This window comes from Equus caballus, chromosome 23 (genome assembly GCF_041296265.1).
Source record: "Equus caballus isolate H_3958 breed thoroughbred chromosome 23, TB-T2T, whole genome shotgun sequence".
In the NCBI taxonomy this organism is placed as follows: Eukaryota; Metazoa; Chordata; class Mammalia; order Perissodactyla; family Equidae; genus Equus; species Equus caballus.
This window is the reverse complement of record NC_091706.1, coordinates 47,607,766-47,632,020: the sequence shown is the minus strand read 5'-3', so window position 1 is coordinate 47,632,020 and position 24,255 is coordinate 47,607,766. Positions and strand designations below refer to the sequence as shown.

At 46.7% G+C, this 24,255-nt stretch overlaps 2 protein-coding genes across 17 annotated transcripts in view; one reads left to right on the top strand and one right to left on the bottom strand.

Annotated features, from left to right (window-relative positions):
• Nucleotides 1-24,255, top strand: part of NFIB (nuclear factor I B) — a 417,384-nt gene that overhangs the window by 148,855 nt on the left and 244,274 nt on the right. The window lies entirely within an intron of this gene.
• Nucleotides 1-24,255, bottom strand: part of LOC111770177 (uncharacterized) — a 166,435-nt gene that overhangs the window by 115,938 nt on the left and 26,242 nt on the right. For 5 of the 8 annotated variants that reach the window (XR_011431473.1, XR_011431474.1, XR_011431475.1 and 2 more), the window contains exon 3: nucleotides 7,071-8,418. The exons of 2 other annotated variants lie outside the window; for them this stretch is intronic. Coding sequence is in view for 1 of the 6 variants with exons in the window: in XM_070248562.1 (XP_070104663.1) it covers nucleotides 8,401-8,418 (18 nt within the window). In the remaining 5 variants the exon portion in view is untranslated. Of the gene's footprint in view, nucleotides 1-7,070; nucleotides 8,419-24,255 lie in introns of those variants that run through there. One more of the 8 variants, XR_011431477.1, reaches the window with a different exon arrangement.

The window sequence follows — 24,255 nt, the reverse complement described above, 5'->3', positions numbered from 1 at the left end:
TTGTCTTCCACAGCAGGGCTGTCTAATAAATCTGGAGAGTTTTATTGACTTCATAGGCGCAAAAATAACCACCCGGAGAAGACATCGGGTTTCACTTATTTTTTTGGAAAGTAATTTTTCACAGACGCGAGGTTAAAAGAAAGTGGTTGCACGGGCCTCGGCTGGGGTGGTGTGTCTTCTGGTATGCGTAATGCAACTGGATCTCAATTCTGGGACGATGCCCAGTTTCAGAGGTCTAAAGCCTCTGTTGAAAGCAATGAGGACAAAGTGTTGCCAAAATTTTATGTATGCAACTGTAGATCGATTGTCTTAGTGCAAGGATAGACTTTGATCAAGAGCGTCTGGAGGGAGGGGTTTCATTAAATGCTGTTTTCAACCCTTAATTCTACAGCTTTTACGTCTACTTGTTCCTAAGTCTACCACAGACCCCAAATGGCCCTGACACAGAGAAGCCCCTCCCCAAACCCACGTCTGGCTCTCAGGCAGCAACGGGGACTGGCACGGAAGAGTTCTTGGGCAGAAAGGTGTTGCTCCTTCCTCTCTGGTTTTTGGTCTCATGTTAGACCATTCAAAGAGGAAAATGCTGGAAGCTCTCCCCCTCCTGCCTCATGTCTGTGATTCATTAGGAAAACTTGAAAACTTCCCTTACGCAAAGACAGGCTTTCCTAAGAAAAGGATTGATAAGAGTATGTTTGTTGGATAAGTTCTTCCTTTTAAAAACGTCTGGCCAAGAATAGAAAATTCAGCCAGTCTCAGTGTTTGTGTCCATTTCTGAACTCATTTAATTGTCCTCAAAATCATGGAAAATATGGCAACTAGGTAATATTTCTAACATTTTATAACTTTCATGTTCAGTTCTCGTGGTGAACCTGCAGGGTCCTCCCCCCACAGGGAAGGCAAGGGAAACTTCTTTTCCAAGGGTCGTATTTCTCCTACGAATCAACGGGAACGCAGATAGAGCAGCTGTGGTCTTGGCCAGCTTGGTGGCGAGTTGAGCCGCCTGGTACGTGGGAGGCCCCGTGATCCTCAGCACCCTCAGCAGTCTCCACAAAACTGGACTGGGGTCTCAGAGTGAGGCCTTTGGATTGGGAATCAGGAAATAAATAAAATCTAAAACCACACCAGCTGAAATCATCACTGCCTTTTACAGACGACAAAAATAAATGGGTGGTTTTGAAACATTTTTTTTTAGCAGCAGAATTCTTTTTCAAAGGAAAATCTTAAATAATAAAGTAGCAAACATTTATTGCGTCCTTGGCATGTGCAGGAACTGGGCTAAGCCCTTTACATGCATAGTATTATTTGATTTAATCTTCTCTACTCTTAAATAGGCACTGTTATCTTGTCTATTTTACAGATGAGGAAAATAAGAGATCAACCTGTTCCAGATAACACAATATATAACCCACCATATGAAACAGATCAAAGCGGGGCTCTTGTGGTGGAATTAGGATAGGAATACCAAGAACCTTTACCCCATGGCTGCCTTACTTCTTCATCAACCTCTTCTGTCTCCCTGAAGCCACTCCAAAGGCTTTGTGGAGCAGAGTTTGAAAATCTTTTGACTGGACAACCTCTATAGTTTCTTCCCAGACTAATGCCCAATGATCCTCATTCTGGAGATGTAAACCATAGTAATCCTCAAAATAAGCTCCTTAAGACTGGATGTTGGCAAATCTTGCTCTTCTTTAAAGGGCTAACTCAAAGTCACTTTTCACATCCCTTCAAAGAATAGGTTTTTCAAATCACTTTGCTCCAATAAACAGAGGGGTGAATTCCCTGAATTCTCGGGGGATTGTGCTGAGGTAAACATTCTGATGCTGCAAGATTAAATGTGTTGTTTACGTGAAAACAGCACTGTGGAAGTCAGGACCAATTTATATTTCTTTAATAATTAAGTTATTGAGTATTCTATAACTAACCCATTTGCTTATGCATCACTGACAAATTGTCTCTAAGAAATCCAGCCAGACACAAGATCAGGTGTTAGAATTTTCACCTCTCGGATTAGCTAGATGTCTGTCTAGGTATTGGCTCACTCAGAGCGGGGGTTTATCAAGGAAATGAGGAGACTTTCCATGTCTCTCTCAGCTTCACAAAGCAGAAACTTCCACAGGCCGAACCTCTTAACTTCTAACTCACATCAGACATCCCGAAATTGCATGATTTTAGTGTTGCTAAGTGGAGTGGGGAAAAGGCTCCTTCTTACACTGTGGTTGGGGGTGTAAATAAATATAAAATTATTGGAGGGCAATTTGGCAATAGCTATTAAAAATGAAATGCTCAAACCCTTTGACCCAGTAATAATTCACCTTCTGGGAATTCACCATAGGGAAATACTCCTACAACTGCTCAAAGATGTAAGTGTAAAATGATGTTTGCAAGTATATTTGTTACAGGGAAAAGTGGAAAGAACCCAAAATGTGCGTTAACAGGCAATTGGTTAAGGAAAGTATGGTTCAGCCACACAGTACAATACCATGGAGCCACTAAAAAGAAGATTAAAATGAAGATCCCTTTTTACAGACTGTCATGGGAAGATGGCTAAGACATATTGCTAAGTGGAAAATAGCACGCTTCAGAGTCAAGAGTATAATCCCATTTTTGTAAAATAAACAAAATTTTAATACATGCCTCGAAAAACGTTAACTGGTTTTCTCAGCTGTGTGGGATTATGGAGGATTTTCACTTTCTATGCTATATATTATACAATGTTTCAAGTTATTTATGTGTGTGTGTATGTATATATATATGTCTATACGTCTATATATATATATATGTCTACATATATATATGCCATTACTTTTGTAATCAGAAAAAATAAATGTTCCTGTGGCTTGGTCCCTTGAGAGTCCTGTTAGGAAAGTGTGGAAGCCTGGTTCAAATCCGTCAACTTTACTGGAAAACAAAACTTAGCTGACATTGGAACAGTGAGGCTGCTCAACGAAAAGGAGGACCAGGCATGGAAATTTTTCTGTCCTTTAGAGTCTATAAGCCATTATAATAATAAGCCCACAACGGAGTGTTCTTAAAGAGAGTCTAAGGAGTATAAACGTAAGTTGCAGACAGGTTCTGAACCACTGCTGTAACTGAGAGGACATCTGAAGAGCAGAGACTCACAGGAAGAGGTCTCATCCTTGATGGTGACTTCCTGGGGGTGGGAGATGTGCATAAAAGAACAAAGAGAAGTTTGTGTTTAATTTTTACACTTTTATCAAGCTGAGATTTGGTGCAATTTATCTAGCTCAGGAGCAGATGCTCGTTTTTTTCGGGGGAGGTAGAGTCTATGGCTTATACAATTAAGGGGACTCTTTTAATAAAAAGAATGAAAAATTCCAAATGCTAAATTAGGTACAGGATTTTGGAAGGGGCCCCTGAGAAGGAGAAGTCCTTAAACTAAGCTTCATTAGCTTCTCAGCAATCCGCTCGGCTCTGACTCAGAGTTCTTAAACCAAGATAACACGGAGAGTAACGGGCAACACTTCCTTTTCTTTAAGAATTATTGTGCCAAGGAGGAGTTTCCATTTCCCATGTGGCAAAAGCTAGAGGCAGCACCCTGAGCCTGGGAGACTGAGTGATCTATGCTCTTTTGGGGATACTTGAGTTTTTGTGGATGTACAAGTTCTGGAGAAGCTCTCTTTGTTGACAGTGGCAGCCGCCCAGTTCTTGATGCTCATAAAACTATGGCAGGCAGAGTTGGAAAAGATGTATTAGGTCATCAATCTAGATTCGGGTCCAAGGCAGGAGAGTTCACTACTGTAGTCATTCCAAGCCTTTGTCCAGGCAGCTTTGAAATGTCGACGGCCTGACTCTTAGAAGGCCGTCTCTCTCCTCCAGTTCCTGGGCAAATGTTGAGGTGTTTGATGGGGAAAAAAAGCATTTTAGACTTGGAGCCACACAACTACTTAATTACATTCATTCACCTAGATTTCTATCAGTGTTTTCCATGATGAAAAGAATTTAGTGTAAAGAAATTCTTGTTGCCATGAGGAAACAAATCACTGATTTTTTTTTCCTGGTTCCTTGTATTTCAACTTTTGTGGTGAGTTTCTTTTTAGCTTTAGGAAAAAAGAGAACTTGCCCGGGTTTTCTTTAGCCAGCATTATCAAGAATGAATAACAATTAAATGCTGCTCCTGTTAACGGAAAGTAGTTTCCTAAACACTTATTTTGAGTCTGTTTACCTCTGTCTTTGGTGAACTTGATGAGTTCCCAATTTTCAGTTTATGCTTCTATGGTGCTATAAAAATGGAGAATCTGAAAGATGTGTTTATTTTCTCATGTTTTCCTTTAAATCCATATTGATAATGATCCTAGTCTCCCAAAAGATTTTGGTGGCTACTTTTTTGAAGCAAAGAGAGGAGGATTGTTCTAGATTGGAAGGAGAGTGGACTTGAATTATTATTGCTTGATTAGCGTATGCTATATGTCCTTATTGAAATCTTTTATTCCCTATGCCGTGTGTGTGTGTGTGTGTGTGTGTGTGTGTGTGTGTGGTTTGCTTGCTGCTGCTTTATGTGTTTGATGGTTTGTTAGGTGTGTGTGGTTTTTTTTTTTTTTGCCTTGAAAACACTCAAAACAATTCTCTTTTTGATAAGTAATGCTACTAGCAAATATAAAGTGCTAAAGAATAGTATTTGGATATTTGCATTTGAAAGTTCATTTCCATTTCAAGTCAAGACAAATGGGCATTAGTTTACTGATGCTAGTGACATCGGTATTAGTAATGGTTCTTTTAGCAACAAGCAACCCTCAGGAAACTTTTTTCTTTTTTTAGGATTCACAAAGATGACCTGCCAGTTAATCAGCTATCAGGAAACTGACCATAAATGCTATCTGAGTTAGACTTAGCTCAGTTTAATTAGATTTAAAAAGTTGACTGGGAATTCATCCAAAATGTGCTAATCAAAAAACAAAAGTATTTGAAAGTAGTGGTAAGAAATAGGATAATAGAGAATAAAATTAATTTTAAATCTCTTGAATTGGAAAAATTGTTAAAGATAGAAATGCTGAAGGTAATAAGATTTTTTTACTTTAAAAATAGTTCAATTCAGGATGTCTGTCACTAGGATTTTCTGCTCCTTTCAGAAATGTGCTTGTCCACACTAAAAAATTACTAACGATAATGGAAAATAAACATTTCTGAAAGGTACAAAATGACCAAAGGTACGATGTCACTGAATATCACTATATTTTACCAACCCAAAACATTCAATTTGCCAAAAGATTTTTTTATGATTTGAGAAAGCACTTAAATCTAATCTCATAAAGAAGTTAAAATATTTTAATTGTGCATTAAACAAATTCTCTTTCGGAAAAATAACGAAATTACATGAATTTAGTACTGTCTAGAAAAATATGGACTACATAATGAGAAGTTAATACTGTCGGTGATCTCAATAACTATGAGCTATACTAAACTCCTGACTGGCAAATAAATTGTAAGTTCTTAAACGGATGGATATCCGTCCTGAATAGAATCCTTTTGACATGGTTGGACTTAATAAGTGTTTGTGGAACAAATGACCATGATTGAATTCAGGCAGATCTCAGATCGTTCACTGTTTGGTGTATATTTTCCTGACTGTTAGTCATGCCTGATTTAAATAGTAACTGATAAAATGATAACAATTGTATGTTATTTACAATCCTGCCTGTGCAAATGAGCACTTTTAAATATTCTCTGAAAATTAACATGTCTATATTGTTTAGGAACTTGATTTAAAAAGAAATTAATTTGTTCATGTAACAAAAAATTCCAGTAGGAGAATAGATCTAGCCTCTCAGACAATGTTGTCTGGAATGGCTGCCTCTTTTTCTTTCTTGATCCCAACTTTACCACTTTCTCTGCTGTTTTCATTCTTAGGCAAATATGGTGGCAAAGATGGAAGCCCTCACAATCCCCAGGAGAAGGAGAGTGTTTGTTTTACAATAGAAACTGACCTCCCCTGTCCTGGCTTGGGTCACATGACCGTCCCTGAGCCAAATAGTAGTGCTGCAGTGGTATGCTGGTATACTAGTTTCCTGCAGCTGCTATAACAAATTATCACAAACTTGGTGGCTTAAAACAAGAGAAATTTATTCTTTCACATTTCTGGAGGCCAGTTATCCAAAATCAAGGTGTCACTGGGGCTGTGCTCCCTCCAGCGGCTCTATGCGAGATTCTGTTCCAACTTTTGGTAACTCCAAGCATTCCTTGGTTTGTGGTGGCAGCAATCCAATCTACTCTCTATCTGAAAGGTCACGCTGCCGCCGCCTCTTATCTGTGTGTCTCCTCTGTGCGTATCAAATCTCCCCCTGCCTCACCTAATAAGGACACATATGATAGTGTTTAGGGCCCACAGGGATGATCCGTGGTGATCTCATCTCAAGATCCTTAACTTAATTACAGCTACAAAGACCCTTTTGCCACATAAGTCATATTCACAAATTCCAGGGGTTGGGATGCAAACACATCTTTGGGCACCATTCAACTCACTACACCTAGTAAATGTTGAACACTCGTCTTGACAGAAAAGGGGAAGCCCTGATATACAGTATTCTAGATACTCTATATCTGTAGTATAAATACTGCCACCATGGCCAACTTCAAGCTACCAATGGAAAGTCACCAAACCTGGAATTGGGAAGGGATGCATAGCAGCACATCATTGTACATTACTTCCACCATACAGATCCCCTAGATGTAAGTAACCTCAAAAGCAAAGATAACAGTAAAATGTACTTAAATAATTAGGAAGTGATGAGTTTTGTGTGCTTATTAACTTTGCTTTAAATGTAATTTATTTAATTATAAATTCATATACTTTAAATTTTAATAGTGACTATGTTTAACAATTGGCTCACAACATTCCTGAAAATTTACCAGTTGGTTTGGATGAGCTGGTCTGAGCCAGCTCCAACACACCACTGGATAGAATTGGCTGATTGATCAGGCCTGAATCACAGAGCCTAAGAGGCAGGGTCAACAATATTCAAACCTCAGGAACTACGTTCCTTAAGAGAAAATCAGGGTGCTATTACCCAAGGAAGGGAAATGGAATATTGGGAAGAGAAAAGCAACAAAGCCACTTCAGTATCCCATATTTTAATGATTTCAGGCTAAGGAAAAAATTTTCAGCAAAGTTCAGAGCAGTTACAAGTACAAGTATTATGGCTATCCATGGATCTGCAAATCACTCTCTCCACCTAAGGGAAAATCAATATTTTTCACATTCTCATTTTACTTAGCTCGTAACATTTGTTTTTAAGCCTAGACACATTTATCCCAAGGTGATCGGCTTCAGCAAGAGAGATAAAGACCAATGGTCTTTTAAAAAGTATCATTTAAAAAAATTAACAGCTTTATTGCGATATAGTTTGCACACCATGCAATTCACCCATTTAAAGTGCAAAATTCAATGGTTTTTGGTACATTCACCGAGTTGTTCAACCTTCACCACAATTCATTTTAGAACATTTTCATCAGCCACCCCCCAAAAAACTTCTGCACCACTATAGTGTCATCTTCCAATGCCCCCACTCTGACCCCCAGACCCCAGCAACCACTAGTTTATTTTCTGTCTCTATAGATTTGCCTATTTTAGAAATTTCAAATAAGTGGAATTATACTATGTGTGTTCCTTTGTGACCGGCTTTTTTCGCTTAGCAAAATGTTTTAAGGTTCATCAATCTTGCAGCAGGTATCAATCTTTCATTCCTTTTCTATTGCCAAATAGTATTCCATTGTGTGGATATACCACAGGTTGTTTGTCCATTCGGCAGTTGATAGGTATACGGATTGTTTCCCCTTTTTGGCTATTATGAATAATGCTGCTGTGAACATTCATGGACAAGTTTTTATGTGAACATAGTTTTCATTTCTCTTAAACCAATAGTCTTTCAAGTTAAAATTTTTAGCAAAGTTTCTTATCTTCCACATGCTTAAGGGAAGTGCCATTTAGGAATTAAGTCAGAAATGCCACGTGTAGAATTTCAATCCTCTTAAATGTTGGGTCACTTCCCCAACCCCTTAAGAATCCTGGAAGTGGCTCAGCCCAGAGGAGGAGTTCTGCTCACCAACTCCTGGGCAAAGGAGGAGGGCGCTGTTTGTCAGGAGAAAGTAGGAGCTGGCGGGGGGGCCCACAGACCACTGTGCAGGTGGGACTGAATTCCCTCTGCTACACTGAAGTCCTGGCCTGCCCATAAGAGGCTCACAATAATTACTCCATCACAACGCTCCCTCAGGGACTCCCCATATGCAAAGTATACAGCATAATAACAATAAAGCCTTCCTCTCTGACCTGAAATCAGAGTCATGGGGTTCAGGAAACTTGCAGGAAAAAGGGGGAAAATTTTAGCTTCCCTGCTAGAGGCCAGTAGAGAGGCTCATTTTCTCCCTTGCATGACCTGGGGGAGTTCTTCAGTGTGTCCTGCAGACCTGCGAGGAAAAAACAAAGCTCTATATTAATTTATATAGCAACTTTCTTCCAAGAAATGCAGTGTCTCAAGCAGTCTTTCACTCATTCCTCTGAGGGAGTCTGCATAAATGTGCATAAGAAATTACTTCTTTTAAAATTTACACTCTCCAGTTAGCCAGTCCTGGGCAGAAATAGAACTAGAAAAGCAGCCCTTCTGACCAAACGTCCCGCTATAATATTTTCAGTGAGCGGCCATAAATCAATGCATATCCTTCCAAACAGGATCTCTTCATAACATCCCTGTGACTCTGCTCACTGATGACTGATGCTCCTTTCACCAGCGGCAGAACTTTCCTTCGAGATTTGAATCGACTGGTATGGCATGCACCGTGAGCTGGCGTCTCTCATTTATTTGCAATTAAGTGCTCAGGTCCACCTTGAAACAGGCAGCCCAGATTTCCCTCTTGCTGCTCAGCCCTCCTAACACAGCCCAGCTGAAGACCCCTCAAGAATCCTGGGACTGGCTGGGCCCAAAGGAGTAGGAAGTGGGCTCACAAACTGCAGGCAGAAAATTGGAGTCTGGTCAGTCCCCTCTCCCTGTTGTTACTTGCTGTGTCTCTCTGTCGTTTTTACTCAGGGCTGCACTGCCCCTCAGATCCTGCTGGTCATACTGGAGAACCCTCAGATCCAGTTGCCCAAAGCCCAACTTGGTGGCTCCTGGCTAAGTCTGGGAGAGCTTCCAGCATCGGCCATATGCAGGGTCCAACCCAGCGCTCCACCCCAAACCAAACGCTGTGTTTCTTGTGTTGCGCCTTTCCTCCACATATTCCTATTGTGGGGTTCTCATTGTCCATCCCAGGGAGAAAAAAAGCCTTGGTCAGGGCCACACTGGCTCATGCAGAATCTTGGGGAATCACACACACATCTGTGCCTTTCCTCCCATCCTCAGAAAACTTCTGGGCTCCATAAATTCCTTCTTAGGGATTCTCAGAGAATGGGAAGTCTTAATCTAGTTAGCGACAAAAAATTCATACCAGTGTCCTAGGCTGCATCCAGCCTCAGACAGCCTTTGTTTCAGTCCCCATACTCCTAATCTGCATGTCATTTAAAATTTGTATGAGTTGTCAACAAGGACTGGCCACGTAGTTTGTGGGGCCCAGCACAACATGAAAATGCAGGCCTCTTGTTCAAAATTTAAGAATCTGAAGATGGTAACAGTAGAACATTCAACTAAAAGTGGAGGCCTTTCTTAGTATGGGGTCCTGTGTGACTGCACAGGTCATGTGTCCATGAAGCCAGCCCTGCTACCAACACTTAAAAAGCAAAAAGGTATTATTTGTTTTTTGGGGTTTTTTTTGCTGAGGGAGATTCGCCCTGAGCTAAAATCTGTGCCAATCTTCCTCTATTTTGTATGTGGGCTGCCGCCACTGCATGGCTTGGAACAAGTGGTGCAGGTCTACTCCCAGGAACCGATCCCAGGCTGCTGGAGCAGACCATGCTGAACTTAACCGCTAGGCCATGGGGCCAGCCCCCCCAAACAAAAGATTCTTAAACTCTCTTAAAACCTAAAATACTTGGTGATTCTAGGTCTGCATCCCCAACTGGAGCACAAAATTGGCAGTGCCGAGTTGAGACTTGTCAGTTTGCTAGGGTTTTCATAACAAAGTCCCACAGACTGAGTGGCTTAAAGGACAGAAAACATATTTTCTCACAATTCTCGAGGCTAGAAATCTGAGATCAAGGTGTCGGCAGGATTGCTTTTTTCTAAGGCCTCACTCCCTGGCTTGCCTTCTCAGTGATGGGCGGCTTCTCACTGTATCTTCACATCTGGTCTTCCCTCTGTACCTGTCTGGGTCCCAATCTCCTCTTCTTATAAGGATTTCCCAAGTCACTTTGGATTAGAGCTCACCCTCATGACCTCCTTTTAACTCAATCACCTCTTTAAAGGCCCTATCTTCAAATATAATCACCTTCTGAGGTACTGGGGTTTAAGGCTTCTACATATGAATTTTGGAGGAACACAATTCAGCCCATAACACAGCTGTTCCCTTTAGAAGGGGCACAGCGCTCCAAGTCACTATACCAGCCATGTCCCCAACAGTTGCCACTGGTCATCTTGTTCGTGCTGCTCTCCTTCCTCCGAGCTGACCTCTGTCATATAGATGGACCTGCTCTTCTGTGTAGCATATGGAATAGTGATGGTGTCTATTATGTGACAGTGACTGCACCCTCCACTTCTGCAAAACTGACGTTGCTACTAAGCGATCCTTCGCAGGACTATAATCATTTTCATCAAAACGAAACCCAAATGTACCCATTACATAGAGATGAAATGCAAGTCAGCTCAGACAGAAGAAATTGCCATGAGGTCTAACTGCTCCTGTCAGAGCCTAGACTTGTAGGTTTTAGGAAAGGGAACTCTCAGTGGCCAGATAATTCTCCCTGGGCCTGATCCTACTTAAAATCAGCTGACCATTCAAGGGACGGCCCTAAATTTCAATGGGAACACAACCATCCAGCTCCTTAGAGACAGCATGCTCCCAAACTGGTCTTTTTACCTATTCGTAGAACTGTTAGCTTATAGCTGAAAACTCAGCTAATTCTGGGGAAGGTTTTGGTCTTGTGCCTGGAACTATTGAAACATATATTCACACCTACCACATGTAACACTTAGTAGCATAATTTCCAGCACAACACTTTAGTACTTTATTTTTAAAAGAAACAGAGCAGAGACTGAAGACCTGCTCACACTGCTGCTTTTTGCAGGAAGCTCCACAAAGGGTGGAGGGGATGGCTTCTGCACCGAAATGAGGTATATTTTGCATTTTTGAATGGCAAGGTGACACAAAAATCTTTGCTCACAATCAGGGAATTTGTGATGCAGAAACATGTAACATTTGCACCTGCATGTAAATAGAAAAAAAATCATGTCAAATCTACAAGGCTCTGGGAAAAAAGTGTAACGATAATCTAATAAATCCCAATATTAGAGCGTGGAAAAGACCTTAAAAACATCTGACTCTAACCTCTTTGGTTTTAAGACATGGAAAGAGAGGTTCTAAAATTTTTAGTGACTGCTGCAGACCAGCACTGCACCTAAAATGCAGGTCTTTTTTTCCAGGCCAGCGTACTTGCCACCACACCAGGCTGCTTCTAAACAGGCATTGTCCTGTTGGCCTAAATTGCATGCAAGAAAAACAAAACCCCGCTCTCTCTACACCAGAGTCTCTATTTAGACTCCAGAATTGAGAAAGCAAAGGCTATTTCAACTTCAACTCCCTTAGCAAACAGAAGAAAAGGCATCTGACCCGTGGACTTTTCCAGCTGGTCCTGGGTCTCGCCGCCTGCGGGTCTCCGCAGCAGCTAGCTGGCGCCGACAGCCAGTCTGCCACCAGGGGGCGCAGCAGCCTTTGTCCTGACACAGGCATTGAAGGCAGGCTCTGAAACCTGGCTGGGCCTCCAAGAAAATCTGCTTTTCCCTTCTTTGACGGTTTCTCTCTGGAACCAGCCCACTCCCCAGCCCCCTTCATTCATCTTAAAACCATTTTCTTCTTCCTCCCTGACCTTCAGATTCTCCCTCCGCACCATCTCAGATTTGTGAGCGTTCCAGGGTGTTGCGCCTGGTTCTAAGAGGGTCTTTACAGAGACACCGGCCCCTCCGCAGCTGCTCCTCCTCTGAAAGCCTAGGAGACGGTGGCCACGGCAAATCATTTGCTCTCACTTGGAGGCCCCCCACTTCGGGATGTTTCTAAAGATTCTTCCAGGAAGGAGCCTCAAGGACAGGACTAGCTTTCTAGAATAATTATCACATCCATCCTCTAATTCCCCTCCTTTTCACTCAAATAAACAAATGAAATGGCTGGTTCTTGGAAGCTTATGCTGCCTGGCGTTCACCCTCAACCTCTCTATGTGTCCCCTCTACGTGCCTTTGATGGTGGCCAGCTACCCAAAGGGACAGGTGTAAGCATCCTTTCACCCACACCTCTTACCAACCCCCCTCCCACCCTAAGCAAGGGTAATTGCCTCCTTCTGCCCTCTCCAGCTTGGCTCTGTGTGTTCTCTAGCAGAAAGCAATCCACTTCATATTCCCAATGTCTCTGATTCCAAAGACTCAGTGTGCCTGTCTTTCACAGATAAATGAACATCCCCTTCCACTTTAAGACACACTTCTAGCCCTGCCCCATAGACACAACACACACACAATGCAAACCCTCAAATCCCCACACAACCTTTTGCGAAAAACCCTAAAAATCCACTCTTCCAAACTGAAGGACCACGAGGTCCTAAACAGGCCTTTGAAAAGCAGCTGTTCTCTTTGCACAGAGAGATTTCGGGTTGACACAGCTCTTTTCCTGTCTCTCATTTGAGCCTCCCAACAGCCCTGAGAGACAGGCAGGGAAATCTAAAGCTTAAGAGGCTCGCCCCAATCCCAGAGCTAGTACAGGGGGAAGGCAGCACTGGGGGGACAGAACTCAGGTGAGAGGGTCCCGAAGAGAGCTGCTGATCATTTGCCTGGAGGCCTGGAAGGAGTGCGGCCATCACATGATCATGAGGTTATCTGCACCAAGAGAGCCTACGGTCTCTGCTCCTGAAAACCTATAGCATTAGTGGGAGCCTGGAAGGGGCCGGAGGAGAGGGGAGGAAGAGCTGATGTTAACTCTGACCTCACCCTTCTTTTTATCTGGCCTCACTCACTCCTTTTTTCTCCCCATTCACCTTACTTAGTAAAGTAATGAAGGCACTGAGCCTGGAGACAGGTAGCCAGGGTTATCTTGATGGTGAGCCTCTCTCCTCATTCATAAAGTAATGATAACATCTATCAGATAGGGACAGAGCCACTAAAAGTACAGAAAATAACGTAATTCTGGGAGAGGGGGCAGAGTAGGAGACTTTTACTTTCATTTTATGCCCTTTGGTATTATTTGAAGTATTTTGATTTAGGCATATATTACTTTTATACTTTCATTTTAAAATTTTTATTGGGGCTAATGATGGCCTTGCATGTTGCTGCGATGATGACTTATGTAAAGTGTCTGGCACAGCCCGGGGTCTGGCACGCGGCTGATGCTTCCTGAACAGTAGTGTATTATTAGCTACCACACCACCCTCAAACCTGAGCAGACAGACTTCAAATCAAGAAACCTGGGCTCAGGTGCAGACTCTGCCCTCAGCTTGCTGTATGCCCTTGACTAAGTCAAGGCCCTTGTGTGGGCCTCAGTTTCCTCATCTGTACCATTACAAGACAGGGTCTGACTGATTTGGAAAATGGTGGGAAGGGCAGAGCAAAGCTCAACACCCAAAGTGACAGAGGCGCCCTCTAAAATTCAGCCCCAGTCTTTGCAGAGTTGAGGCAGCCTCTCAGGCTTGAGTTTATCAGGCAGAAACCCTTTCCTAGGAGAAGTCATCATCCAGGGTAGGCGGAAAGGGCCGGAGACAGCTGGACAAGTTCTGAAGATAATACAGAAATTAAATTGGATAACAAAAATGTGTGAACACTGTATAAGGCTATCAGCTTAAGGTGGGAGGTGGGAAAGAAGGTTTAACAGTTCCTTGGGCACAGTTGGCACCATGATCATTTCCGGACGAGACAGATCCCCTTGGTTGGCAGAGGGGATATAATTCAAGACCCAGCCAAGGCCAGCCCCAGCCCAGGCCCCTCAGCTGAGAGTTCTCTGTGGCGCACAGGGGTAGCCTTGGTGAGACCAGACCCTCTGGCATTGCCAGAAGCCAAGCTACCTTTTGGATAAAGTCAAAAGGACCCTGCTGCCCAGGAGAAGGGGACTAAATCACCTTTGAACTTTCCTCCTGCATTAACTTTATCTGAACAACAACAACAAAGTGGAGAGACTGAGCCCTGGAAGGTGTGGATCCTCAGGCACTAAAACTTTAGCAGTTCAATTAGGGAGATCTCACCTCCTGAAAATCAAATAGAGATTTGTTCCTGGAACACACAGCTGATTCATTTCCCGCCCTTCTCAGAATCGGAGGTTTTCCCTATCTCTCCTTTGCCAGCGCCTGGCCTCTGGGGGACAGGAGGCAGGTAGTCTGGTGGGGAGGAACCTTGAGACTTTCTTTTCGCCCCACGGTCTTCTTCCTATTTAAAGCAGCACCGCCTGTCGTAGCAGCATCAGTGCCAATATTTGCAGGCAGGGAGATTTTCTGACATTGTAAGGGGGAGCGTTCAGAGCAGATGGGAAGCCCTTTCCCAAGGCCATCCGGCAGGGCAGAAATCGGTTTTACCCACACCCCAGGAGGAATCCCCAGCCCCCACTTTCTTGGTCACCACTAAGGCATGTGCGTTTATATTTAAAAAAAGAAGAAGAAGAGGAAAGAGATTTTTTTTTTTGTATATCTGAACTATCTAGCCACGCCTGTTACAATGACATCTGCCCCCAGAGCCCACATTGTCCCTGCCGAAAGGGGAGGTCGTGGTGTTCTCCACTCTTGAGGGATCTGGGATAACGGTATCAAAGCACCACACCTGGAAGACCCCTCCCTTTTTTTTTGAGGCCTGGAGATTTAAGGGAGAGGGAAGAAAATGGGGGAGGTGGCTTGCTGAGAGACTTGGCAGGTAGCAACAATTCCTCCTGATTTCCAGAGGCAAGACCAAATACAAATAGCTCCAACCATTATACTTTTGACAAACCTATATTCCGCGAACTTCTGTATTTTTAGAGATATGCCCTCCTTGGTGCGTTACAAGTCACTTTCAAAGGCAGCTCTGAATGTATGACCACTTGTTAAAACGCCTCTGTGCTTGCTCTTCCGCGTGGTTCTTTTCTGCGCGCGTTTGTATCTCTAATAAGCAGCATTGTTTATTATCCGGGGGTCCCTGCCCCTGGGATTGAAGTGAAATAAAACAGGAGTGCTGAGGCTGAGTCCTGGAAAATACGCCGGGTTTCCCAGGCCCCCGAGGGTCCGCGGGGCAGCTGAGCGGCCACGCGGGGAGAGCCCACTGGTGCGTGTGCGCCTGGCCAAGGGCAAGTTTGCAAGAGTTGTTCCAGACGCTGAGAGTCCTGGGCAATACCAAACCGAGATGAGTGAGCACAGGAAGGAGGCACACGGGGAAGGCTAAATGCCACTAAGGACTGGGAATAGGTGTGTGACTTAAGGGCCGAACAGGCTAACACTGCCAGGATCATAAAAAGGGACTGCGGCGCGGGAAGCATTCTGAGCTTGTAGCTTGAAGTCTCCACTCTCATCGCGGTGCAGTAAATTCTCATTAATAAATTTTCGTTCTTCAGCATATCCCTGCCGTCTTCACTGTCAAAACGAGTATCCTAGACAAGACAAGGTTTACCCCCCTCTTTGCCTGCAATTGCCTAATAGTTGTCCCCATTTCGTTTTCAGCCGAGTGCTTTGTGACCGTGGGGGATGTGAGCGCGCGTGCCTTGCGAAATGAAGCGCCGCTGTACCCCTAGCTACAGAGAAACTCTTTCAGTCCCCTCGGACCCCAAACAGGCCCCTCCCTAGGGCTTCTCCCAAATTCCAGTGCTCCCGAAACGGAGTGGGGGTTCGCTACTAAAAAGCAGAAACCCGCATCGGAGACACAACGCAGAGTGCCTTCCGCGGCTGGGGAAAAATTCTCCGGTTTAGCCCGGGCTCTGCGTCCACATCTCCCCAATTTAGTGTCGGCGCGGACTCTGCCGGAGAGTCTTCCCGAAAGAATGTTTTTAAACGCGCGCGCGCGCCAGACCCAGGCTGCGCATTTCCCAAATGAGTCTTCCAGCCCAGGGCCCGGCCCAAACTGTACTTCCCACAGGTTCGTGGGAGACAAGCCCCCTGTCCCCCAGCCTCCGAAAATTCCCCCCAACAGGCTACAAAGACTGCTCAAATTGTCCTTGCTAGCTCCTCTCCCTCATCTTGTTAGGTTGTTTAAAAATACAGAGATTCTGTTTGCTCGCAAGAGCAATGTGATTTCTCTAAGCAACTCGTGCAAGAGCTTTCAGCAGCCTCTGGGTTGCCGCGCGCGTCCAAGTGTCGGCGGAGTTTTCCGAATTTGAAGAAGTAGCAAAGTGAATTTCAGCGCAGGGGAAAGTGCTGGGTGCTGGAGTGCAAGGTGAGGGGAAGCGCCGAGGGAGCCGCTAGGAGGTTTTTTTGTTTTTTAAAGTTGGACTTGCAACGAAGCGGCAGCAAAAAAACAAAAAAACAAAAAACAAAAAAAAAACGAAAAAAACGGCACCGCTTCGTGGTTTCCCAATTTAGAATTTAGAGAATCGTGCGGAGTTTGGGCCCATCCCCGCAGCCAGGGGCCCGGCACGGCGTTCTGGGGGCTATTTCCAGTTCCCGAAGAGCCGGCAGAAGCGCGGGCGCAGCTCGCTGGGCACTGCCAGGCGCAGCTGACTTTGTCCGCGGCTCCCGGCTCTTCTGTCCTCTCCCTTCTCGTGCCAACCCCAGAACCATCCCATCGCTGCCAGGACTGCGCAGGGGAAGAAGGGCCGAATGTCTAGGCTGTGGAATCTCCCAACAGGTAGTTTCGCCGGGGAGCCGGCCCAGCTTAAATATCAAAGGCTGGGCCACCCGGGCCGCGCTAAGCGAGAGCCCGGACGCAGACACCTAGGATGCCGTGGAAGGAAAGTCGCGTTCCGGCAGTCAATTTAAATAACCTTGTTTTCTCTTCACTTTCCAACTTCTCCCGAAATAGCGTGAGCTGCGCAGTTTGGAATGGCGCTCAATGAGCCTAAATAAGCCCCTTCAGGCTGTAAGCTCTCATCCAATTTGGGTTCTTCCACCCCCACCCCCCAGCAGTTACTAGAGAGCCCCGCTCGGCTTTAGCACGATAGGTATTTATTTGAGAATTGGGAGATTCCCCTTCGAAATGCCCTAGGCTCCAGAGCAAAAGAGGAAAAGGCTGCGTTGCACTTGGATGATATAATTGAATTATGCCTTTCCCTGGTGCGCAGTGAGGAAAAGCAGAATGCCAGGCCGTGCGTGGAACCGGCGGCGGCGGCCTCGCGCTCCAGCAGGCGCACCACGCTCCCTTCCCAGGGCGCGGGGAGAAGTTAGGTTGGGCCGCTTCTTCCTGCCCCCAGCAAAGATGCGCCAGCTGGGACATCGCAGAAGCCTGATTTTGGCTGCGTGACCCCCTCTCCTTCGGGGGTGCTCACCCAACCTTCCCCGCCTGAGGCCGCGGGCGCACGTGGTGCGCCGAGACCCGGCGCGCAATGCGAAACGGTGCGCGTCGCCCCAAAGATCTCTGGTGCGCGCGGCCCTCACTGGGCGGGGGAAGGTGGAGGACTGGGCCCCTGAGCCGGCGGATCTATTCCTGCCTTGGCAGACGAGCCTTTCCCACTGCTGCTCTGAGCTGTTGCCGGGTGGGCTTTCCGCACCGACACAAATCGCTAAACTCCCGGCTCTGCCTTGTCTGTCTCCTAAAGAAACGTCCTCAGACTCCCCACAGTCAATGGCCCCTCGAAGACTCTGAGGCCGTGGTTGGACCTGATCCGGGATACTTGGATCTTTAACCGCCACAGGACTTGGCCTCCCCAGAGCCCCAGGCGCGCTCCCCCAAGCCCACCCTTGCACGGCTTGCCTGCCCTGCGCCTCCACCACTAACCGCGCTGCCTAAACTTTCCAAAGTTTGCTCGCGCTTTGCCACTTCAAGTTCGCCTCGGCTGGCGCTGGCAGGAGGCGAACAAGAACCTCCTTCTGCCTCCAACTATCCTTCTTCTCTCCTCTCCCTCCCACCCTCGCCCACCCCTGTGAGTCCAAACCTTGCAGGTGGGAGCGTACCGCGGTGGAGCCCCCGAAGGCACCGACTCTGCAGGGGACGAGTTCCTTTCGCATCCCCCACTCTCTACGCCTCGGCCGTTCCCGCCCCCTCCTCCCCCACCTCGCTTTCGGCGGGGACCTGCGGGCTTGTAGTTTAGTTTTGTTCAAATTTAGTTTTTTCTTTTTTAGATTTTTTTTCTTTAAGATTCCACCCTGCTAGAGCCTTGAGCGTCCCCCTGCCTTCCATTTCCCGGGCGCGGGGCTCGGCAGACGCAGCCTTCGCGCCGGGCGGGTTGTCTCCCGAGTAAGGGCCGGGGGGCTCCCAGTGCGCGATTCTCGGCTAGGGTTCGTCTCCCTGGGAGACCCTACGTCCCGGCGTGAGCCAAATTCGTGCCAGAGCGCGGCGTCCAGGCAAGCATCCTGTGCTTCTTGCCCCCCTCCCCAGAACTGTGGATGCGGCCGGTTTGGGGAAGTTTTATACTTGTTTAGGAGGCAGGAGTGGGCACTAGAGAGGAGCCCCGGCTCTAACACCTTCTCGAGGTCTTCGCACACACAGGAAATTGGAAGTAGAAAGGTTCACTCCCTCCGGGCCCCGCAGCTCCATGTGCCCGGCCAGGAGAGCACCACAGAAAGTGCCCCAAGTTGGTCAGTTTGTGGCCTGTTACGTTTTTACTTTGTCTAGGGTGAGCGGGGTTTGAGATTTTTGTGGCCAGCCTCACTACTACCCCGGGGCTTCAACTTTTCAACTTTCAAACCAACCAGTCAACGGGAACGTTCCAGAGAAACTGGATCTCCGGGTGCGCTGCCGGGACGCATGCAGGGAATAGAAACGAAATCTGCTGCGGATGGCGCGGCACGGACTCCTGGGCCTGGGGTTGCAGGGGCGTTTCTGAACCCCACTGGATTGGGCTTGGAATCAGACTTGACCCTGCCAGGGTCGTGGCCAGCACTTCGCCTTGATCCTTCCACGTGCCGGGTGTGTTCCTATCGTCAGTGGGTCGCCGGCGACGCCTGCCCCTGAATGACGTCCTTAGGGCTAACGGGTTCACCCGCTGCGCCAGCATCCCCGGAATCAGAATCAAGTTTGGCTTAAGCTCAAGGTTAGGAGGATGTCAGTTACCTCGGGTGACCGTGGACGTGAAATGTCTACCTAGGCAAAGGTGGCTACAACTGCCTGCCCCCAAGAGCAGTGGGAGAGCTGCGCCCTACCACATTCTGTATTTCCCGTGCTGTGGACAAACACGTGCCCCGCGCACCGGGGCGCCCCTGCCTCGCTCTCTTGGACCGCACCTCGCATAGGCCCTGTTCGACCTGGGCCCACGGAGCCAAAGTCGCACCTCTCCCACCCCCGGGGTGGTCCCGGCACGCCTGGGCCCACGTTGCCACTAAGGCTGTGTCGGAGAGAGCCCAGCAGAGGGTCGCGTGGAAAGGTGGGAGGTTTCTGACCCATGGCACCCCAGCAGGAACAAAACTGCGCAGCGACGTCGGCGGACCCCTATGGCGGTTTCGACAAAGGCGTGGGGTGGGAGGAGGCGAGAGGGGGAGAAATTAAGGTAGAGGGGAGCGGTGGATACAGTCGCGGGTGAAAGCGGCCCTGCTTCTAAACTCCTCACCCCGCCGCCTCCAAGCCTGAGCCGTAAGACAGAATTGTGTATCTTTTGTTTTAAGTCTCAAACTCCTGGAGAGTCGGGTGGTGGAGGAGCACCCACATCCCCCAGAGCCAGCCGGTACTCTCAGCCGCACTTCGGGGGTCAGAAGCCTGCACTCTGCTCTGTGCTTACTTTGAATAGAAAGGATGCATTCACAGAGGAGCCCCGCTTCCCTTTGCCATCTCCACCCCTCCGGACCCTGCATTGAGCCCCTGCCCCTGGGACTGTATTGATGTATTTTTAATCTCTGGCACCCTAGCTTTCAATGGGAGATTTTAAGGCAGGAGAAGAGAGGGGAAAGATAGGATTAAGAAAAAGGGCTGGACGTGCTTTTGGCGGGAAGTCTAGGGAGGAATTGAAAATCGCAGGTAGATGAATTGGGGAGTGTTTCAAAATTTCATTTCCTTCGGAATCTCTCTGCTTTAGACCAAAACCTATTCAATGTCTCCTAGCACAGGAAGCTGGGAGTCTCTGTGGAAACAAAAAAGTCCAAGGCTTGCAGGAGACCCCTTCCCCCCTACAAATAAATAAAAAGCAGCTATCCCTTCAGTTTCGAGACCCAGGACCCTCCAACGCTGGCCAGCCGTGGGCTGCCTGACTGTCTTAATGGTCAGTTCCTTCAGGAAGGCCAAGCCCTGGGTAGGGACTCAGGACAGCCCCCCAAGCCTGGTGGCTGTGCTGTTTCTCCTCTGGGAAGGGCCTGGGTGTAAGGCAGGGCACCCAGTGCCTCCACCACCCCTCCTCCTTCAAAGTCCCTCTTCTGCTGGTTATTTAAAGCCTCGAGTTTATATTTCTAATCTTGATACCTAGGTAAAAAAAAAAAAAAAAAAAAAAAAAAAAAACAACATTCGCCAATGTGTTTGGAGGGATTCATGCATGTTCTCCATTTACTTTTGTTTGTAGGGTGTTCTTTCTGTCTTTCCTTGTGCCCCCTGCAGGGCTGGCCACCCTGTAGGAGGGGGTTTAATGGGGAGGGTGAAATCGACCAGTTTATTCTTGTTAATCAGGCACAAAAACTTCACCAACACTGACTCCCCCTTCTTAATATGATCCTTTTAAAAAAATAAAAGAGTCTCTTAGGTAGGAACTGGTGGAGACTAAGAAATCAGTCTAATACTGATAAACTGGCTAATCCTGTCCCTTTAAGAAAAATCCATAAAGCTCCTCCATCAGCCCAGTGTCTGGGAAAGAAGCAAACTAACTGCTTGGAACAAAAGAAACAAAGAGGCCAAACAACAAAACAAACAAACAACTCCCCTGCCCCCCCTCGGAGACAACAATAGGCTAGACACAGCAAGTGCAGTTACTGCCTGGCCCGCGGCCGCTGTCGACCTGCCAAGTCTCCCGCATTTGGCTGGAGACTTTCTCTCTCGCCCCACTCCCACCCTAGTCACCCCCTCTCCCAGTCCTTTCTGTCTTTCTCTCTGTATGCCTCTCTCTCTAGGTCCCTCTCTTGGGGTCTGGCTATGTGTGTGTGTGTTTTGTCCCTGTCTGTCTCTGTTCTGTTTTGCTTTCACTTGATGTCGCTCTGTGTCTCAGACCTTCGTTTTCTCTCTCTCTTTCTCTCCCTCTCTCTAAAGGCCCTTGGCATATTAGCATACTCTGGGCTTTATTTATTTATTTATTTGCGAGGCCATTTCTGTGCCATCCCCTAACGGCCTACTCAGAACTTTGTTGCTCTGAGTTGTCACGGTGGCCTGTTTTGTATTTTGTTTGCAGCCGTCTTTGCCAGCAGGCTCCCAAAGTCCATTTGCACTTCAGTTTTTAACCATTCCTCCTGTTCAGGTCTTTGCTCTTTTTCTATAAGGCTTTTGGCACACTTTCCCCCCTTGTCCCCAGCCGCCCTTTCTCTGCTTCTTGGCCGCTGCCGGGAACTCTCATGCATGCCTGCCTTCACTTTCTCTCACTCCCTCTCTCTTCAGCAGCCACTATCATCCCCCCACCCCGTGCCCCCCAATACAGCCTCTTCCTTCCTCTTCCCTCCTCTCCACCAAACTTTAGTAAAATCCTGTAAACGTCTTTGCCTGGGGATTGCTTTTCTTTATAAAGTGGATATAAACTCATGGAAAGCGGGAATAGAGACAGAAAAGAATAAATGGAGACTGCAGACAGCAGAGGCTGAAGCAGGGAACAAGCGTCCCTGCCAGCAGCCCCATCCCTTTCACACATTTTTTTTTTCTAATAAGCCCTTTTATGATAGCATCTCCTCCTGAAGCATCTGTGTCTGCTCCAGGGAGAGACAGGGAAAACCTGGCCGCAGCTCTCCTCCTCTGGGCAGCAGGTGGCCAATGGGGAGGGAGGCTGCAGCCTCATCACATGCATTCCCACCCCCAGCCCTGGTCCACTTCCTCTTAGGAAAGAACAAAAAGGTAGTGGCCTCTGGTAATGGGGGCGAGGTCTTCAATTCCTCTTTAAGGGAAGTATAGAATGGCTGCTTGAAAAGAAGATTCACCAAGGATGGTTGTCTTGCAGTAAAGGGGAGATTTCAACTATGAGAGGGTTGTGGGTAAAATGGGGCTGAACTGTTTATCCTAAGCACATCTGAGAATTCCCACAGTCGGATGGTATTGGGTTGGCAGAATGCTGGCATCTCCCCTCCCCCTAAAAAAACAAACCATGCCCAGGAGGCAACAGAACCAGGACAAATGATCTCCTTCAGCCTGACTCCTTCCTCTTTTCTTCAATAACGTGCAGGCAAAGACAGATGAAAACAACATTAGGTGCAACTCTGAAGAGAGGAAAGCCTCTTTAGCTTGAGAAGCGTATAAAAAACAGAAATCAGAAATTTACCCTCATTGTTTGGTTGCTTGGTGATAAGGACAGCATTAAGAAACGGTGACGTTATAAAACACATATGCACATGCGTAGATGCAGGTGTACATGTGTGCGTATTTAGTGGATGGAGACAACTTGTTAAGAGGAAAAGGAAGGAGTTTTGAAATCTGAGAAACCTGACTTGAATATAACCTGGCCACTAATTAGCCAGGCAACTATCCCTCCCTCACAGTGGTGTTCTAACGATTAAGTGGAATTGCATGTATGAAAAAGCCAAGGGCAATGCCTGGCAAGCGGTTTGTGCTCAATGAATGAGTCTCCCTAACTGCTTTCTTTCCTTTCTTCCTCCCTTCTTCCGTCCCTCCCTTTCTCCCTTTTTTCCTTCCTTCCTTCCCACTCCACTGGCTTCCTCCTGAGCTTTCCAAGGTACAAGCAAAGGGGAAATCAGACAAGTTGCCCCACTTTTCAGATCCTAAGGGAAATTTTACCGCTCTCTGAGCCCAATGTTGGAGCAGTACAGACCACACCGCTAATTCTCTGCTCAACTACCACCTGGGATAATTTGTTCTTGGATGGGATTATTTGGCTCCATTATTCCACTCCTTCCCCTAGAGTCTTTCTTTTCAATAGTTAAAGGGGAGAGAACCCTTATCCAAAACCCAACCATTTACATGTCTTTATTTGAGACTGTGTATCCAGAGAGCCTCTGTTTTGGGGGACTTATTAAAAATCATGCCATGGCCAAAAAGTCTAAGACGGGAGAAAGGAGAAGCAAGAAAAGAATATGTTCTAATGAACTATGGTCCTGACCCATAACTTCTCAATTGGGAATGCTGTTTTCTTGGTATTCTGACCTTGTCAGAATGACTGATCTTTTTTCCTCCAGAGGAGTCACTTGCTAGCTGAGCTGTTCCTCGAGCAGTGCTTTGGGATGACACTTCAGTGCATCTGGAAGCATTCACTGGTGGAGGCGCCTGTCCTGGCCCTCCACCAGTGACTGTTGCTGGGATTCCTTCTCTTTCTTTCCCATTCCCAGAAGCTGAACCAGGTTGTAACAGCAGCAGGCAAGTCTGTGAGCCGTGGCTGGGGCCCTGACTTCAGTTGGTGTGAGAGTGAACATGTAAAAACTGTTCCCACCTTAGACTTCCTTTTCCCATGGGTCTTATTGTCTGTTCGACAGATACTCTATTTCCACATTTCACTGGCTTCCTGTACACTTTCCTGTTTTATCCTGGCCTTAACAACCATTGAGAGGCACTCTGATTGGAGCATATTCTGGGAGGGTGGGCAATCCCTCACATTCCCTCTTCAACACTTTTGGTCATCTCTTTGCTCTTCTCTCTTCTTCCCTGTTTTCATCACATGACATAGTTTTCATATTATGGCAAGGATGTGGAAAGTTGTGTCTTTCTCCCTCTTCAGGCATCCCAATTTCCATGTGGCACCTTTCTGTGAACTACAAATAGAGCCGTCTGCCCTTCCTGGAAGCACATCTTCTCACTGCCTATTTCAGTCCCCAAGAGCCAGGCACCCTTGGGCAGTGAACAACCTGTACAACCAAACAGGAGTACTCTGAATTCCCCAATTCTGACAGGTGTGAGTGTTACTGGGCACTTAGTCATTTAGGGATGTTCCCCTAAAATGGAAAAGACCACAAAGTATGATGCCAGAAGACTAGCAGCCTCTGAAGCCTTCCAAAGCCTTGTCTTTTATTCTTCTTGG